The sequence below is a fragment of the Haliotis rufescens genome, unplaced genomic scaffold, assembly GCF_023055435.1.
Source record: "Haliotis rufescens isolate VD_foot unplaced genomic scaffold, xgHalRufe1.0.p SCAF_9, whole genome shotgun sequence".
In the NCBI taxonomy this organism is placed as follows: Eukaryota; Metazoa; Mollusca; class Gastropoda; order Lepetellida; family Haliotidae; genus Haliotis; species Haliotis rufescens.
In genome coordinates this window covers 38,544,159-38,563,969 of record NW_025964383.1, presented here as the reverse complement: position 1 = coordinate 38,563,969, position 19,811 = coordinate 38,544,159, and the positions used below count along the sequence as shown (strand labels likewise).

The 19,811-nt window shown below is 40.0% G+C and overlaps 1 protein-coding gene across 12 annotated transcripts in view; it reads left to right on the top strand.

Moving 5' to 3' along the window:
* Positions 1-19,811, top strand: part of LOC124139557 — a 77,046-nt gene that overhangs the window by 12,767 nt on the left and 44,468 nt on the right. For 4 of the 12 annotated variants that reach the window (XM_048390637.1, XM_048390638.1, XM_048390636.1 and 1 more), the window contains exon 9: positions 16,314-16,493. In XM_048390637.1, coding sequence (XP_048246594.1) covers positions 16,314-16,493 — 180 coding nt within the window. Of the gene's footprint in view, positions 1-14,957; positions 15,447-15,711; positions 15,765-16,031; positions 16,084-16,284; positions 16,494-19,811 lie in introns of those variants that run through there. The other 8 variants (XM_048390647.1, XM_048390642.1, XM_048390649.1 and 5 more) reach the window with 8 other exon arrangements.

Below are 19,811 nucleotides of genomic sequence, written 5' to 3'. Positions count from 1 at the left end.
TGTAAAATAACAATTTTAAATACCCACATGAATAGTGTTGATTTGAAATTGACAGATGTATCTAAATATATTCCACTTTTGATGTAAGTGATGAAAATGATTGAAGCGGACATATAATATATCAGTTTACATGTTGGTCCTGGTGTACCGCTGGGGAGTTAAGTTCACTGAATTGTCTGTTTCTTTATGACAATGTGTCCTGCTGTTTGTGAAAAGAATTTTGAATCCCCATAGAAGTGTTTTTTATAGAATTTTCATTTGATCTGCACGAATAGTTTCAAACGTACATTCCTACAGTGCCCATACAATCCGAACACAGCTCTACTTTCGGTAACAGAATTGGTTTTAACAACTTGGCTCTCCATGCACATTGATGTGAGTTCTTAAAAATGTAGGGTTTCTAAGAATTGTTGTCTACATCCAACAATGAGGTTTGCAGAAATGCACAAAACAAAATGTCACTCTTAGAATACCGCGCCATTTTAAACTTAGGACAATGCCACCATCCCTCATGTATTCAGCACACGGTGGTGCCAAGTCGACAGTGTTCTGTATGTTGATAAATGTACGCATTTATTTACTGTTATTATTTCATCATGTCATGATATTCCAGTGATATAAATAAAATGTATAAAGATGCGTAAATGTATTTATTACCTAAGAGGGCAAACATATCGAGGTTAAAAAAAAATCGAATGTGCCCTAGGGTTTTATCACGTAACGAGACAAAAGTGTATTGTTTTCGTCATTCTGACGGCATTGTTGACGTCATTCAAATCTTGTTGTGACTTGAATGAGTGAGTGAAATGGGTTTAACGCTGCTTTTAACAGTATTCCAGTGATATCGCGGCTTATCAGCTCAATGTGGGACGAAAGCCCGAAGTAATGCAGGTCTCAGACGTTTACCACTTCGGTGAAACCCATGAACACGGGTATGGTGCTGACAAACCTAGAAACATAATCGGGGCGAACCGGGATTCGAACCCACAATCATAGGTTTCTGGCGTGCCAAAGGGACGCAACTCTGCACAGCGATTCGCGGCGCCTTAGACGACTGGGCCACCCGTGCCCCCTTGTCCTTAAGTAGACAATATAGTAATGTTTTACAATTTGTCAAAACCAAGTATAATACTGATGTCTGGTGTGTAATCTTGCATTCAGAAGCGGAAACCTAACTCTGTCAGGACTCCTAAGTGACATTCGAAGAGTGTTTGCATGGGATCAGTCATTGTATTTAGTACTTGGAGTAGCTGTTTTATCCATAAGTGAATCAATTGGGTTTCTTGATAATATTTAAGGTGCATAACGGCGTGTCAGCTCCATTTAAGATAAGCGGTTGAGTGAGTTAGTTTAACGCCACTTCGACCAGGGTTGTAGTTCCCTGGAAAACCGGAACTGCAACCCAAGGATCAAGGATATGGTGCTGACAAACCTGGAAACATAATCAGGGCGAATGTGGGATTTGAACCCATGACCGTTGGTTTCTGCAACATTTAATGGTCGCAACTGTGATGCCTGCGATAACAGGCCCCAAATGTAAGATGAAATCATAAATCATGCAAGTCATGGTTACTTGGATGAAAACCCACGAGGACAACATGGTGCAGATCGATGAAGGATCAAACACTGGGAAAATAGTGGACAAGCGGGTCCATGACACGGCTAAAGGATGCTACTCTGCACTGCAAATCGGGGTGCATTAGATCCCTATGCACTGTACATTTATTCTGCACCACAGAATGCACATACCACAATGTAACGAAATGTATATAGGAGAAGGCCTCGTAAGTGTGTCACTTATCCATTTGATTTTCTGCAATATTTTGTTTGTTTGTTTGTTGTTTAACGCCGCACTGGTCATAGCCATCGCGCTTCAGTTTTTTTATCATGGAGAGATAAACATTGTTTGAAGTGTGATTGGTTTGTTTGTTTGTTTGTTGTTTAACCCTGCACTCAGCAATATTCCAGCTATATGATGGCGGTCTGTAAAATAATCGAGTCTGGACCAGACAATCCAGTGATTGACATCATGAGCATCGATCGACGCAATTGAGATCGATGACATGTATCAACCAAGTCAGCGAGCCTGACCACCCGATCCCGTTAGTCGACCTTTTCGACAAGCATAGTCAATAGCAAGTATCAGTGTTTTGACTGATTTCCGACAATTATGGGTTGCTGAAGACCTATTCAACCCCGGAATCTTCACGGGTAGATTTTCTGCAATAAAATATGTTTAAATCAAATTAGGTCCCTCTTCAAGCCGTACACCTCTTTATCTAGGAGTCGATAACGTCATGTCCCGTTGCACACGGGAAGCCCTTTGTGCTCTCTTATCCCATGCTGTTATCCCACACCCTTCCTACAATACCAATGTGCGCTTGCCTTTTAAGGCCATAGGGAGGTGATCATGATTCGCGTCCTCCACACACCACACAGACCAGCCTCTTATTTTCAGGGATCGCCCTTTTATCAAGTACATATCTAACGTCAACGCCAGAGAATAACCAGTCTCGATTATCCGGCGAAGCAGATACTATTTGGCTGAAATGGCAAAAGAGCGGCGAAAAGCATATGAATGGGTCATTTATCAAACTCGCAGACGGAAATATCCTCATCTTTTCTAATCTATTTCATGCGTGGTTTCCAAGGTGATTGTTGTATAAAGGGTATACAGGTCGGTGTGACACGAAGTAGCAGTCGACACATTAAAGGAATGCGGAAGTGAAAACCTTCACAATCAGTTGATGCACCTCTGACAGGTTTTCCTCGTTGTGGGAATAATATTTGTTCGATGAACAACCTGCACGATGATATGTTTCCTTTTCCATTGTACTTCACTTTGTACAAATGTAATATCCTCCTCGACTCTGTGTGTGTATACTTGTATATACACTATTATATCTGAGATTGCCTCCCGTCAAAAATATGTATCCCCATGCCATGAAAATATATAATCTGTGATGATATTATTTGTGTTTTTCAAGTAGAGCTGGGACGAGTCCAAATGTACTAGCCGGGTACCCGACCCCCTATTACCCGACCCTACCCGGATACCCACTGTAGGTCTCAAGAGTTGGGTACAAAATGTCCCATCAGGATTGTTTTACCGTACCCCTTGTAAAAAGTATTTAAATACACCTATAAAACGATTTGGTCATGCATACACTAGAGTCGACAGAAGCTGTATCATTACTAAATGTAGGGATATAATGTTGATAGTAAATACAAACCACCACACTCGTTCTCGTTCTTATTTGATAAAACAGAGTAATACATTTAATTAATATCCAGAGAAATGTTTCCGCTTGACAGGAATCAGTATATTTTGAGTCTTGTTGTAGATCATAAACAGTTATAAAATTCGTCTTGATGTTTAATTTGACGTCTAAACTCTTTACGAATTTTGATTTATTGCAAGGCATCACGTTTTAGTCAAATATATATGATACTGATCTATGTTACTCTCTATTCAGTCAGGACCGCCTCCGTGGTCTAGTGGTAGAGCGTCCGCCCGGAGAGCGGAAGGTCCGGGGTTAGATCCCCGGCCGCGTCATACCAAAAGACGTTAAAAGATGGTACTTGTTGTTAGCCTGTCTGGCGCTCGACATTAAGGGGCTAAAACCAGGACTGGTCGGCTCGGAGTCAGTATACTGTGTCTGAGTGGGGTATTCATGTTAAACTGCGGCATGGTATCTCAGTGAGCTAGCACTATAAATCGGCATCAGTCCGGACTAGTACAAGCAGCCACATACACACGTGCATGCACGTCGCTTTATAAGTGCAATAATCTTGGACGCGACGTTAAACCCAATTTCACCTCACCTCACCTATTCAGTCAGCACGTGGATATTCCGGGTTAGAACTGTTGCTTGTTGTAAGAGATGGTAACGTGTTGACCGTTGTCATCCTCTCCCGACTGCGTGGATCCTTACATATCACCAATCACTGGATTGTCGGCTCCAAGCACGATTATTTCCAGGCTGTGGCCTTAAACAACAAACAAGCAAGCAAAGTTTATTCTTTTGAGAAGGAATCCGCAGGTTTTCATCGTCATTATTTGCTATGCGATGTCTACAAAATGGTTTATTTGATCTGGATTACAAATGAATTATGACAAGCGAATATATATATATATATCAAAACAGGTAATGTGAGGACAATTAATTGTTTTTCGTTTGTTGCTCATCGGGCCTTTCAAGAATTTTTATTGTATGAAATGATTTGTTGGCAATCTTTATATCATTCCCTCATCTGTAAGTGTATAAGATTTTCTCTAAATGTACTGATTTACCAAAGAGTCTAACGTTTCAACACAAAAGCAGATTGTTTAAACAAAATGACTTCAGGGTGATATTTCTGCTGAAGTACATATTACAAATAAAGTGTTATTTGTGGAAAACATGTGAATATGCCAGCATTTCCTGCAGTAATGCAATTTCTAAGCCTATTTGTGGGCAAATTTCCGTGAATGCACATTGGGACAAACATCGGATGAATTCATCTCTTCGGGAGCTTTCCACTGATATAAAGTTTGTTCTTGTAGCTCGATCCCTTCTGTATGGGCAAGTTCGGACTGGTGGACAAAATTGTCCTGCCCTACCTCAATTGTAACCTGATATTCACGCCGCGGGTTCCCGAAACTTCAGATTTCCTGTAAAGAGTTGCTTAAAATGATGTCCGATGCAATTACCTATTTTGACTTGTACCATATGTTCCATGTTTTTTTCAGGCTAACAATTCGCTTGCCTTTGCATGTGTTTGTGACATGACACAAGTGGGGCAGGATTTGCCCACCTTTTCGCGAACACCTAGCATCATCACTATTCGATAGTGATTAATAAACATATACGCATTATATAGTCAGAGTCGTACAATCGACTCTGCTTTATTGAAATTTGTTTTGTATTGGATATGGACAGGGTTTTGCCGTTTTATTTGTTTGTTATCACGTGACAAATATTTAGACCTTGTACTGTGAGGTGTGTCCCTTATCACCAGAACAGTTGTGTTATCCTGGCTTCATAGAGAGCTTGTATCTCAGCATTGCCTGTCATCTACATGATTTATTATTAGGAATGTGACTAAGGGTGACTTTAATTGAGTGAAAGTATAACAAACGACGAACTTAGATCAGGTAGGACTCGCTTGATTTAGGTTTATTTCAACTGACTCGTGTTTATGTCGTAAATTTCACTTTTACGCAATTTCTTATATTTGAGCCTGCGAACTTTTATTTCAACCCTCGAAGATATTAAACATGCACATGTAGATTAAGTGTATCATGTCGATGTTGACTTAATACACGTATATACAATCTCTGTTCTAGTAATTTGATTGGCTTGAAGGACATCATACTTGTGATCATAACTCGGACTACTTCACTTGCTAGGAGAGCAACTGGATTCGACAAAACCTACACAAACAAGTCAATTGTTTGTGAGCTGGTATATCTGCTATTGACCAGAAGGTGTGCTCCCTTCATTTATTTTTTGTTTTCTCAGGTTACAACGCTCCGATCTGTATACCACTCACGTGACGTGGCGTGTGTTTATTGCAATTCATTTCACCCAATCCTGTTACCTCAACATGTGCAGTGCAACGACTTATTTGGACGGTAGCATTCCCCACTAAATCTTAAATGTCAAGATTAACGAATCTTTGGTACAGAAATATTTCACTTCATATACATTTACGCATTGGCAGCAATCTACTGAAATGTGGATTTTCAGGAATGACAGTGTCTGTACACGAACGAGTTTCACTCTGTATCCATAAGCCCCATCCTGTATGTTTTATCAGCGAGTTATATAATATTAAGATAAAGATAATTATATCATGCAGAACACAAGCATTCTTGATTGCGGTCTCTTCTGCCACGAAACATGAAACACTTTTTCTCACTACCAACTTTTAGGGGAATTGCATTTGAACAATTCTCGTGGTCGTAGGTTCGAATCCCAGAATCGCTCCGATCATGATTCGTGACTTGTCAGCACATAGCGGTACTCGTGGGTTTCAATTTGTAGCATCTAAGACCTGCATCAATGCAGGCTTTCTTCCCATATTAAGCTGACACACCGTGATATAACTGAAAACACAGTTCAAAACAGCAATACACCAAATACACTCACTCTATTCTCTGAGGCTAGGGATAAGTTAATTGTATCAGTTGTGGTACCTTAAGTTTCTGGATAGAACATGCATGTTTGAAACATCAGTTGCTAAGTAAATCCTAGTCTGTCAATGTCAGTGCGACACAGTAATGTACTACTCAACATAGCGACAACTTTCTCGCACAGGGTGGCTTTGTTTGTTACCACGTGACATACATTAAGATTGTGTACAGTGAGGCGTGGCCCTCGTTCCCTTTAACAGGTAGCGGACAGTTATCTTCTAGCTGGATAGAGATGCGTTGAGGACCTCAGCCACAAGTCCCTTTTGCCGTCTTCTGGGGTAAGACATTTGGCTTAGGCTGACAAGAAGTAAGTGAAACTATAGCAAACGAAGAGCTTTTATTAGATAGGCCTCGCTTGCGTAAATATATTTCATTTTCAGCCCGTGTTAACAAATGATCTCAGAGAGTCCTCTCTGTGTATGGCTGTTGTATGAACTCTATGTTATTGTATTGTAGTGGGTCATTATAGTGTCATAGTCGGGCTTCACACTTTCTAACAAATCCATACCTTGAGGCCGAGTATGACGTATACCTTACATATTCTCATACAGATTACATGTTTCGTTCACTGCATGGCCACACGCGACTATCAGCAGACATTAAGGTCGGCGCGTTGCGTAATTTGTACAACTGAACAATGTCGACATGTTCCAGATAGAGAGTTGTTGCCTACGTGCACCTTCTGCCGTCTTCGGGTGTATCAGATATATCTGTGGGTAACGTCTAATAGGTCACTATTCTACCCATTTTCTGTCTAGGTTTAGATGTTGTAATACCGTGTGAAACATCTGAGACATTGTCATCGTTCGTCACACATTAAGTGCTAAATGGATAAACAAGAACATTGCACACACATATGTTAAAAGGCGGGATTTAAATCTCATTGTATGTCCCCCTTTAAGTAGCATTATAGAGAACACGAAGATCCGTCTTGATTGGTTCTTTCATTGTGTCTGATTTGTGATCAAGTTGTTTTCTATTACGACTTCTTATTTATTTGACACATACACGTGATTGTAGTAGTTTGATAAACAGTTGTATTGTGTGACATCCTGGACTTAATTTCATTCCACCAACACATTTTAAAGCTACCGATATTAAGTATGTCATCAGACGCCATTCCTGTCACTGCATGTCATGAATGTAGGGACATAGCACAAACTCTAGCTTTGTCATGTGATACTGGCCTACTGATAACATTGTGTTGTAAGTCGGGTGAGGTATTAACATTTACAACATTGTATGTTTATGCCGTAGAGCTTCATGTGTTGAGTCTCTACCTTCACCGACGTTCAAATTTTGTTTCACTGTTGATCATGGCGGAGGCCATTTCTGACTGTCGATAGATGTCAATCTCTTGTGTCATATTCCATGTGTATTTTACGCCTCATATGTTTGGATTCACAGGAAATATAATATTCATACGACCCATTTTGTAGACATTTGAATTTGAAGCCTTGAATGTGTTCATAGACAATAGGAAACAACTGTTTATGATGTAAATTGAGTTCAGTGTTAGTGTTTGGGTAGATTAGGCGCATAAAGAAAGCTGTAGGTGGAAATGATTTCATGTTTCAAGATGGTTAAGCGTAGGTTTGGGCGGAAACAAATTTGTTGTACGAAGTATTTTCATTATTACACAGCAAGGCAATGTTTTACTTACTCCTTCAGGGGGCGGTCGGGTAGCCTAGTGGTTAAAGTGTTAGCTGATCACACCGAAGATCCGGGTTCGATTCCCGACATGGGTACAATGTGTGAAGCCCATTTCTGGTGTCCACCGCCGTGATATTGCTGGAATATTGCTGAAAACGGCGTAACACCATACTTACTCACTCACTCACTCAATGTACAAAAACAAATATACATGTAACTTTGATTGTGATTTCTTGGGTGGTGAAAGGTTACTCTCTAATTTGAGACTTTGAAGTACGGAGAAGCTTATATCTATCAAATACTTAACTCAATGTGTGGCGCCCAATTTAATTGTATATATCATTGCTAAACATTTAAATTGTTTTATTTTAATTACACCAATAATTTGTAAGCTGTTTTCTGGTGTTTAGTCTCTGGAAGGTTGTGCACATCATCTTCTAACATCTTTAATACTGGTTGTTTGTGCTGGCCTCTTTCAAACTATGACCCTCTCTTCAAACTGTATTTAGTACATACGATGATTGGTGCTTTACATATCCTCTGGAAACCCATCACCAAGCCTATTGCAGCCGGCCACATGCCCTATGAAGTTTTAATGCAGACACATAACCGACATTAAAAAAGAAATAAAGACACGAGGGGCGCAGAGTGGTTATTCTTCCTGCAGTGTTTTATTGTACGGTATACAACGACTATGAGTCGTATATTTTAGATATCATATATCAAAATTATGTACAGCCTTTTTAAGGATGTTATTAAAATGTACATTTAAAACCATTTACCTTATTTATAATAAGAATAGAAAGCGACCTCGACAATGTCGGAGAAGTCCATTTTGAGAACAGGTTTGTCAAGTTTGGTATTTCCCGCATATTCTCACAATCCTAACGTCGACTATTCGTACATTTTCTCCTCGTACCGATTGTCATATCTCCCCCGCTTTTGAATGCGACCGTTCGGCCACTGCGTTTATCTGCGTACCCCAGATACATCTATGGGGAACAGCCCACACGACATTTCCCTTTCAGAACGTCTCCAAATATATGACGTCATCAAGTTGGGAGCGCATGTTCGAATCTTCAGCAATGACTTCATGATAGAAAAATATTTTATCGTGAAATGAACCACGCTTCGTTATTCATTTCTTGTTGCAGTTTATCGCGTAGCTATTTACATATTGACTTAAACTCAATATTGGTCACCACTTGAAACAACAATCATACCTGGTATTGTTTTCATTTTACAGATACCATCACGCACGCATTACATCTCAGGATGGATTTTCCCCATAGTCTTATCCTGCAGAAGAATCACGTATATCTAAAGGAGAACCTTCAGGTCGACCCTGTGCTGGATGCCTTGTACCAGGGCTGTGTCTTCACACAGGGAGACTATGACAGGTGTAGACAAGCTGCACCAGAGAGACAATGTGAACTGTTCCTGGAGATTTTGAAGAAAAAAGGGGTTGAAGGCTACAGGACACTCTGTGCTGTCCTCGATTCCACACAACCATTTATCAAGGAGAAACTTGACAACACCTCAACTGAAGAAGGTATTTCAACCTTTCACACGCCTCGTGATTCATATTGAACATAATATTACTAATCTAAATCTACAAAAATGTTGGCGTTTTAGTAAAGGTTGGTTCTAAGCACCATAGGCTGTGAAATTGCAGCGCATCAGCTGAAGTTAGAAAAGATTTTTTTCACATAATACACATGTATTTTACAATGTGCATCAGACATTGATAATGTAGACTTGTTAACAATGAATTATCCAAGATTGATCTGTGGAGAAATATATGCTGAATGTTTCCGCCCACAGTCTTGACTAACTGAAGTAAGCTCAGCTACACTCCCATTCATGTGGACTAAGAAAAATAGACAAATTATATAATATGTTCCTGATCGATACATTGTGTAGGTCTTCATACACTGACAAGTAAATCTTTTTAGACGTTTTTCCAAAGATAAATATACCAAATAATATTTCTTATCCTGGCACAACATATTTCAATTTTGTTCTTCACTTCGATCATATCGCCTAATCTAAAACGTGCCTCCGTGTACATCCAGAGCCCTCGTTACCATTGCTTATTCTGTAATGGGTTATTCATTACGTCCCTTCTCATCACACAAGTGATACAGGGGTGGTTTCTGTTGGGAATTATATCCTTTGACTTTGGGTTTATTATACATTTTACCGGGGCGGTCGGGTAGCCTAGTGGGTAAAGCGTTCGCTCGTCACGCCGAAGACCCGGGTTTGATGCCCGACATGGGTACATTGTGTGAAGCCCATTTCTGATGTCCCCCGTCGTGATATTGCTAGATTATTGCTAAAAGCGGCGTAAAACCATACTCACTTACTCACTCACTCACATTCTACCTGAATGAAACGTCACAGATATCTTTCAAGAAAGCTATTTCAATAAAGTATATGGACAACTTTCATTTTGCAGCATGCATTTGCGTATTTTTGTTCACCTGGTCGTGACAAAACATTTTTCATGCGAAACATTTTTTGTCCATACATTGTTAACTTCTCACAATTGACAGGTACGGCTATTATTTATCATCGTGTGATGTTTATATATATATATATATATATCATGTTTTCCAGCATGTATTAGTGACGAAGTGTGTTGCCTCCTATTTGCACAACCATTTGATTTTCGTGTTACCTTGGCAACTGCAGAAGTAATCTTCACGTTGATTGTCCAAACTGTAGAAAGTGGATGTCAATGTCACCAGAACTGTCTTCCACCAGCGTTTCTCCTCGTCTTAGATCGTCATCTGTCACGCCTAATGGCCTCTCTACAAGTATCCCCGGCGTCGCCTTCATGGGATGCATCCTCCTTGGGACTGTGTTGCTTGGCTGATGATTGGAGCTGGGGATCTACTGGGGATCAGTGCTTTGTCTGTGACTGGCGATCCACTGGCGATGCACTGGCGATCGTCCTAAGCCAAGTATCTATTCGCTGATTTACAACGCCTTGTCATCCAGCATCTTGCTGATGCATCCCACCTTGATGGCGCCTTCACATTCAATGGCTACGATGAGTGCATCAGCGTCTGGTATTTCATCGTCACCAGGACAGTCCCCAAACGCGCCTCTCTTCGTCCTGGGATTGGTGATGTACCTTTCTACCCCTGTACAAGTGTCTGTTTGGGAACCGGCGCTCAGAGAATTATTGTGCAGTCCACACCTTTCGGATGGTGATCCAACGATAAGGAAATGCAACACCATCCTTGAAATGAGCTCTACTGCGAATGGCTATCAGAAAACCTGTTGCGGCAAGAAACACAGTATGATACTCTCACCAAAACTTTATTCACATTTTCGTTTTCACAATGTTGCAGCGTTATCGTTACCGTTATCAAATATATACCTTGATATATAAGTTTTCAACACAAAACCGAACCATTCAAAGTATACAAATATTCTAATTACAAATTGCATGATAATGAATACTTTAATCAAATGTTTCATTTGTACATAAAGACAATATAAAGGTAAGGAAACAAAAACTCACATCTGTGTTCTGCCATAAACGACTCATGACAACATGGAGGCCTTCTGTCCTACCAACAACATGCGCTTGTGATCATGTGATCACGTTGCTGAACGGCGTGTCACTAGAGGCCAGGTTTGGACACCTCTCGGGCATTACAAATGTCGTCACAGACGTGATTGCAAGGCGACACCAGTCTACGCCAACATAATGACAACTTCATCCGAGGTTTTGTTTGGATTGGTTAACAGCTGGACACGCCCAACACTGATTTGGGCACTCCAAGATACGACAACCGGCTTCCAATGTTCGACTCTCTTATCTCAGATTTACTCATCTGGGATCATGATCCACTGGCCATACGCTGCAATACAATGCCACCTTCATTTTTTCGACACCAACACTACCACTTAGAGTACTGCTGACGTTGACTAAAACTAGTGCCAACGTCTTTCCATTGTGTCTTATTGGCTCAGGAGACTATGGTTCCAGAACTAGAAAGATCACAGGAATCCTGGGCCCCGTTCCACAAAGTGATGTTAGCGCTAAGTTGATCGTAACTCCCATTCTTTAACACTGACTTGCGACAGTCGTAGCGCTAAGATCGCTTTGGTGAACGGGTCCCTGGGAACCACCCTGGGAAAGGCAACTCTGCAATGCATGCATGAACTTAACTTAAGTTTGACAATGACCAGAAGCCTCATATGGACCTAATGTGGGATTTTGTCATCAAACGCCATTGTTTTCCAGATATTCTTTGTATCACATTGTGTCACAGTAACTATTCAGAGGGATTGTTGGTCTCCGATTCTATGGGACTCACGTATTATAAGCCGCGCTGCTCGACCATGAAGCATCGATTTACATGTTAGAGTTGAGGATGTGACAGGGGGCAGCATATTCTTATACACACGTGTTCCAGAGATTGTTAGCAAAACGACAAGCTGCAGAAATAGCTTTCAAGCGTTGCAAAATGTTGTGTCAATATGTATGCGACATGAATTTGGTTATTCGAGATATTAGTATCCTTACATTGTCACAAGAAGTCTCTGTCCCAGGCCTAATTACCAAACCACATGCTGATGAGAATACAGTTGAGTATCAAGGACTCTGCTTGGTAACCAACGGCAACGTGTGTTCCAATGTAGAAGTGGCATGCTTTGGCTTTTATTTTATATGATCAAATGGAAATATATTGTGCCAGGATAAGTATTCTTATAACATAAATAGCAAAAGTCGACAGGCAAGGAATTATTCCAAACAATATCAACTTTAAATTGTATTCTTTTCAGAAGATATGTGTTAACAGTCTTTTAAATCTAGTTTTCGCAATATTATATTTTCAGGTAGTTCAGATCTCGTCTATATCAACAAGGAAAAGCTGGAAGCTCACCACAAAAAACAACTTGCTGAAAAAGATGGGCAAATAGCTGACATGCACTCTGTACGTTGTGGAGAGACGGCACAAGCTCGCCATTTATTATGTTAAGAGCTCCCTTGTTTTGAGAAGAGATATATATTTAGATGTATATGATTTTAACAATGGTAGTGATTATTAAAAGTGCATTTACACCAACGTTGAAGTTTAGATCAAAAAGGAATTTTACATGTAAAAAATGACATAAACTGCTACATGTATAAGCAGTCGATATTTACTTCTTAAACGGTCATTCGCGTTTGTTTTTAGGCAATGGAAAGACTTGAGGAACAAGTTAAACAAAAAGACACAGACCATGCCGAACTTGAAGAACAACTGATACAAGAAAGAGGGGATCTCACAACACAGATAGAAAAGAAGAATGAGGAAGTTGAAGCTCGTAATGTGACATTAATAATATATAGTTAAATATCGCTTCTATCCACAATTTTGATTTTGCCTATTTTGCCAGTAACAAATGTTATATTTGGGATAACACTTTTGGAGTAAAGTACAGACTCTCGTACTTGTTTAGGTTGAGTCCCATACTGCCAGAGTGAGGCACCTAATCGCCGTCACTCAAAGTCCGCGATCATACCCACTCAGCTGTCGAGGCTTCGAAAAAATGGTCCGACAACTGGTAGCCTAGATCACGTACTTTTTGCACCCCTCCGACAAGCGTAAATTCGCACGGCTCCCATGGCTGAAATCAATGAACACACAATGACATTTAGAAAGTGGTCAAATGTAACAAATGTTATATATTTGGGGTAACACATTCTTAGAAAAGTACAGATTCTCATACTCTTTTAGGTTGAGTCCCATCCAGGATTCGAACCCACACTGTCACTGCCGGATAGGACTCAACTTAAAAAAATACGATAATCTGTACTAAACTAAGAAAGAGTTATACCAAATAAAACATTTGAACACTTGCTAAATGGCATTGTGTGTTCATATTTTGCCAGTGTTCACGGTGGTAATGGAACATCCTGGTTTCCAACGGCCTGTCTATGATAAACAACTACATTGTATCATTTCTGAAATATAGTAATTCTATAGTTTCAATGGACAAATGCTATGCAATGTCCGGAATGTTGACACATAAAACTGTTATCTGAGGATATCCATGCATTTTTCTTGTTTCAGTAAAAACAAAATTGTCAAAGGCAAATGATGAATTGCTGCAGATTCGAGCAAAATGTGAAACATTGGAGAAGGTGAGAATGGGATCAACTTATATGTTTAAAGAGTTATTTTGCACAACTTCTAAACTAAATGGAAATAAATTAACACGTAATATCTTGATAACAAGATACATGTCTGTGATGCAGTGATAACTGTCGTTTCAGAGACTACAAGAGGAACAGGAGGCATATGATGCTTTATTGGGGGTTCCCAGGTCACAGTCCCCAGACAGGGTACATGTTAGAGAGGAAGTCCATCAAGCAGGTGCATTAAACAAAGTGACACTCAATCTTATATATGTAACTTATGAACAAAAATACAATCACACGGTAAGTAAGAGCCTGATTAAATATGTCTGATGAATCAGTTCCTTTAAGCTTTAAACTGATCGTGTCACTTGTTTTTCCTCAGAATCGACTGAGCGAATGTGTCAGTTTTCAACTAAGTCCTGTTGTGATGGGAGTCAGCTTTGCCTTCTTCCATGCCTTCATTCTGCCTGCAAGCCATGCATTGATCACCAAGACACCCAAGCCAAGCAGAATTGCATACAGTGTCCCTCCTGTGGCTGTGAGTTCAACATGGAGCAGACAGCAGTGGATCATGTCAGACGCAACGAAGCTGCCTATACCGCTAACGTTGATGGAGAGAAGAAATGTAACTACATCGAAGGAGATCATGATGCAAAGGCTGTGATGTACTGTCACGAATGTGCTAGCCTGCTCTGTTCCGACTGTCATAAAATACACGAACCACTGAAACCGAATCAAAACCACAGCGTGATTGAGATCAACCAGGCGGAGAATATCCCTATGAAGCAGTGGATGAAAGAACCTAACTGCAGAGACCATCCTGACAACAAGCCGCAGCTGTATGACCACACATGTAAGCAGGCAATGTGCCTTGTGTGTGTACATGGAGCCCACAAGGGTCACGAGAATGAAGACTTGAATCATGCCTATGTGGAAGCAAAGGGTCAGCTGCAGGAGCAGGTGCAGAAGCAACGACTTAAACTGAAATATGTCACAGTCAGAATGAAAACTGTCAACAGTCACCAAAACAAACTGGGAAATAAACAGAGAAAGCTGTACTGGAACAAGATGCCACTACAGTCTTCAAAAGTGTTGCTGTACGGTTCCTTCACCGGCAGAGACAACTCATGAAGGACATTCGTGCGAGTCTTCAGGCCCCAAATGAAATGGTTAAAAAGAAGCTGGACACTTTACATGAGGTCCATACTGCAATAGTATCAACGATAGACTACACCCAGAGAACCCTTCAATCCACAAGACAGGAGGAGCTCATTACCCTCACCGGTGTACTGCAGAAGAAATCTGATGAAAATCTGAAGAGGAAGCTTCCAGAAGATGACACACAAGACACGAGAGTCCTTCTTTCCTTTCAAGGACTGAAAGCCCTTATGGAACTAATCGACACATTTGGTGGTCTTGCCTCCAGTCTTGACTTGGATCATATTCCAGATAAACAGCCTACTTTACAGGGTAAGAATGCTTCTTCAATATCGGAACACTGATCGTGGACTTTAGGAACAATATCCTATATCAAAGCTAATTGTTTTGGGTATATTTTAAGTTATCTTATCTTGCATGCCTTAATACCATTATTAATCGATTTAAAAGTATCTTGCTATTCCATGTACAGTGGCCCAGTTTTAATGTAGTCGAACATCCGTCCGTATGTACGATGGGTAAGAGGAAAACTGTTACCAATAAGGTAATCAATCTGTGTTTGGAATTGTCTCTTCAGATCTCCATAAACAGAATAAACACCTGGCATTAAAAGAAGAAGAAACCAGTGCGGTAATGTATTGCTTTCGTAACAGAATTTTGTTTTTATTAACATGTTTTCTAAGTAAGGGTTTCAATGGCTCTTTACATTGAGTACATACATGACTCAAATTGTGAGTAAAACATATGTTAATCAACATGAAGTTGCACATCGTTCATAACACCCATGTTACATGCAGTCGATAAATAAATAATATATGTGGTATGATATGATACACAGCTATTGTGTGAGCCAAAGGTTATGTTCTGATCTCTATGGTGTCAGCGATGTTGTTTCAGCTACATGAAGGACGGTGGCATCGGCTTGGGGAGATGATCCGTCGCATCACAGGTACAATATAACACCTGGATGTAGGTCAGGAAAAGCAAATTAAATACCAAATGAACTACACTAACCTTCATACTTTAATAGAGTATACCAATGTATTCAGTGCATTAATGTAAGACTCACTTTCTGTTTATATAGAAGCAGTAAATAATAAGACTTTAGTTAGATTAATTATTGAAATCCAATACATTTATCTACAAACAGGTTCTGATACAAGTGGAGATGGATCACAGGGACTCCAACCTGAACAGCTGACACCACAGGATCTCCGACCTGAACAGCTGACATCACAGGATCTCCGACCTGAACAGCTGACATCACAGGGACTCCGACCTGAACAGCTGACACCACAGGATCTCCGACATGAACAGCTGACACCACAGGATCTCCGACCTCAACAGCTGACATCACAGGAAGTTTATGAAGTTGTCACACATGTACGTTAAATGACAAACAACCCCCACCCCCTCAAAATGTAAACTGCGAAGTATAGAAGAAAAGGAAAGCATTCAAAATTGTCTAGCCAAGAAACGTATTTAGATTTATACATAGAACTTACATAATGTGTAAAGCTTATTAATAATATGTTTTCAGTTCATACTCGGAGCATCCATCATTTCTGAGTCGCCTACACGTGGTTTATACTTGAGAGGTATGTACTACACGATATGGGATTTAGTTATTTAGTCAAAACTATATCTCGAATGTCAGAGTTACTGTCAAGTTTTAAGATGTCACCAGTTTACTAGATTTCGAGGTAAAGGATGCATGACCCATAGCAGTTATGTATAGCAAACAGTTCCACCTGTTTAGTGAGCGATACTGTACGCCACATACCACAACTAGTTACATCAAACTTGCTATTTTCGAATGATAACATGTAATGCCCTCCTTCGTTTGGATAATATTCATTATACATGTTACACTTTAAAATCGTTGCTTCTGGCATGTCAGAAAATACATAGTTATTAGGAAGTTTTATCTTGATCAGTTAATGTAGTTCACTGCACAATAAAAGGCAAATTGAGGTAACTAGCTTCACTAACTAGCTTGTGTACATTTGCATTCCTTAATCGTGCGATGATCCTCTGAACTTAGTATCATGGATTCAAATCCTAAATTCGACCAGATCATGGTTTTGGCTTCAAAGAACCATATGTGTGTTTGATCAGTGTAAAGCTCACTCACATTTTACAATGCTTGTCATCTGTGAGAACAGTCTTCAGAAACAAATGTGCCAAAATCATGTATTACAATGAAAACTATATTTTTCAGGGTACTCAGGTGCAATTCACATCATCAGCAAGAACAGAAGTGGCATATTCATCATCTGTAAGTATTTATTTTTAGTAGTTCATGTTTATTAGGCAATTGGGTTAAGCAATAGATTCTAGCATACAAAACCACTTAAAAAGTCAGTTGCTTACAATGTATATCCTGTATTACCATCGTGTGTCACCGGCGTTGATCGTAGTACGTGTTATCAATCACCGGTGTGCTGGATGCGACTTTATAATGACCAGACGTCCATGACGTAAACGGAACATGTAAATGTAAAAGAAAAGATTCATACTAAAGGGATCAAAACAAGTCACGTGTTGGAAGCTTGTACCTCCTGCAGTTGTAGTGAGGGATAAGGGATTAATCATGGCTGAGAACACATGGAATGGGCTTCACACATTCGACCCTTGTTGGGAGTCAAACCCAGCATGAACAAGGTAACTCTTTAAACCCAAGGCTACTCCACTACCACTCTAGCAGTTGGACTTTCCAGTTTTGCAATCGTATGGGTGTTCTCATACATGTATGTTTTCTGTGGGAGCATCTTCCAGAACTGTAGAAAGCTGTAGTGTAGTACCGGCAGAAGGTGAGCTGGGTGAAACACAAGAAAACATTGATAGGTAGCACAAATCATGGTGTATGATGAAAAGACAATGAGCTCACAAATATTGTTTATATCGGCTGAGTGAAAAGCTGCATTCAGATTCACCCATATTCTGTGTCAAGTGTCCATGCAGGTTCACTGTGTGAAGCCATGTCTGGTGTTCCAAGATGTGTTATTGCTGGAATACTTCTAAGCTGTGTAAAACCATTTTCACTTACTCGCTTAAAGAAATAGGCTTCAAGCATACAATTCAAATCGTTATGAGAATATTCAGACTCGATTTTCTACAGAAACATATTATATAGGCAGTAAAGGCAAGATAGTGATGAAAAAGTATGTGACCGAATCACTGTAAATTAGTTGATGACACCAAGTGTCTGCAAAAATGGACGTCCTGCTCTACCAGTAGCACCCGGCAATTTTTACAAGAATTACATGTTTTTGTGTTTTTCCTAATGCCGCACCCAACAATACTCCTCCCATACGAATGCGGCCTGTAAACAATTGAGTCCTGCCCAGACAATCCAGTGATCAGTATCATGAACAATGACTCACGCTATCGGGGTACGACGTCCACGTCCCCAAGCATGACCAACCTATCCAGTCAGGTGAATGTCAGTGTGTGGGGATGTGTGAACACTCCCTATAGAGGTCATAGTAGGAAACAGCGTCGCGCATCTTTCGACAATTAGCGTGTCATATTTGGTAAATTCCTCTGAACGTCTATCATTGGATATCTGAATTGTCTTGACCAGGCCTGTGAGGGTTAGTCCTTGATAAAAAAGATTAGATGTAAACGCAATGTGTCTTTCCACAAAACGTGAATAATCTGACATCCTCACTTCAGTCCCCAAACAACAGTGAAATGTAAACGTCATAAGCTGGAGCTGATCTATCATGACCTCGACATTATCGGGGAAATTTAGGATGTCAAAACAAAGGCTAAAAAATCATATAATTGACAAGGCATTACTTCCCATTTTTGCAGCCATTTCCAGTTACGACGGTGTTAGCCAACCAGCCAACTTGACCTTTGCACTTCTTTGATTTTTTTATTGATTTTTATTGTTTGAGGTGCTATCACATAGCCATGCTGTCCTAGCCAATTTGCGTTTACTCCTTGTGTGTGTTTGTTTTAATTAATTTTTTTTAGTCTGCCACCATATATGCATATGTAACACTTGTAAAAGTTCAGCTTTTTTTATAGAAGCACCTCATATAAAGGTGAGGTAGGCCAGTTTGATCGTCGCGTCAAAGATGAGGGTGTCGATTCCCCACATGTGTGCAATGTGTATGTGAATTACATTTCTGGAGTCCCCCACAGTGGTAGTGCTGGAATATTGCTAAAAGTGGTGTATTTACAATATTCACTCATTTGAATCACATTAACTATGTACATACATTCGCTCGTCACGCTGAAGACCTGGTTCGATTCCCGACATGGGTACAATGTGTGAAACCCATGTCTGGTGTCCCCCGCCATGATATTGTTGGAATATTGCTTAAAGCGGCGTAAAACCATACTTACTCACTCACTCACTCAATGTACAAAAACAAATATACATGTAACTTTGATGGTGATTTCTTGGGTGGTGAAAGGTTGTTGATGTGAAACGTGTAAGTGCCTCTGATAACATAGTAATCGTCTATTTCTTAATAACAGCTGTGTTTTTGGCCAAAATAAGAATGAGATTTCATAAATAAAATGTAGAGAATCATGTCCATGTTTACTGAGGAATTTTGACAAGAATTGTTATTTTGGTTAATCAATAATCAAAAAGGTTTACCGATCCTAAAATTCCATTTAATTATTTAAACACACATCGATTGGGGAAAAGGGAGTAGC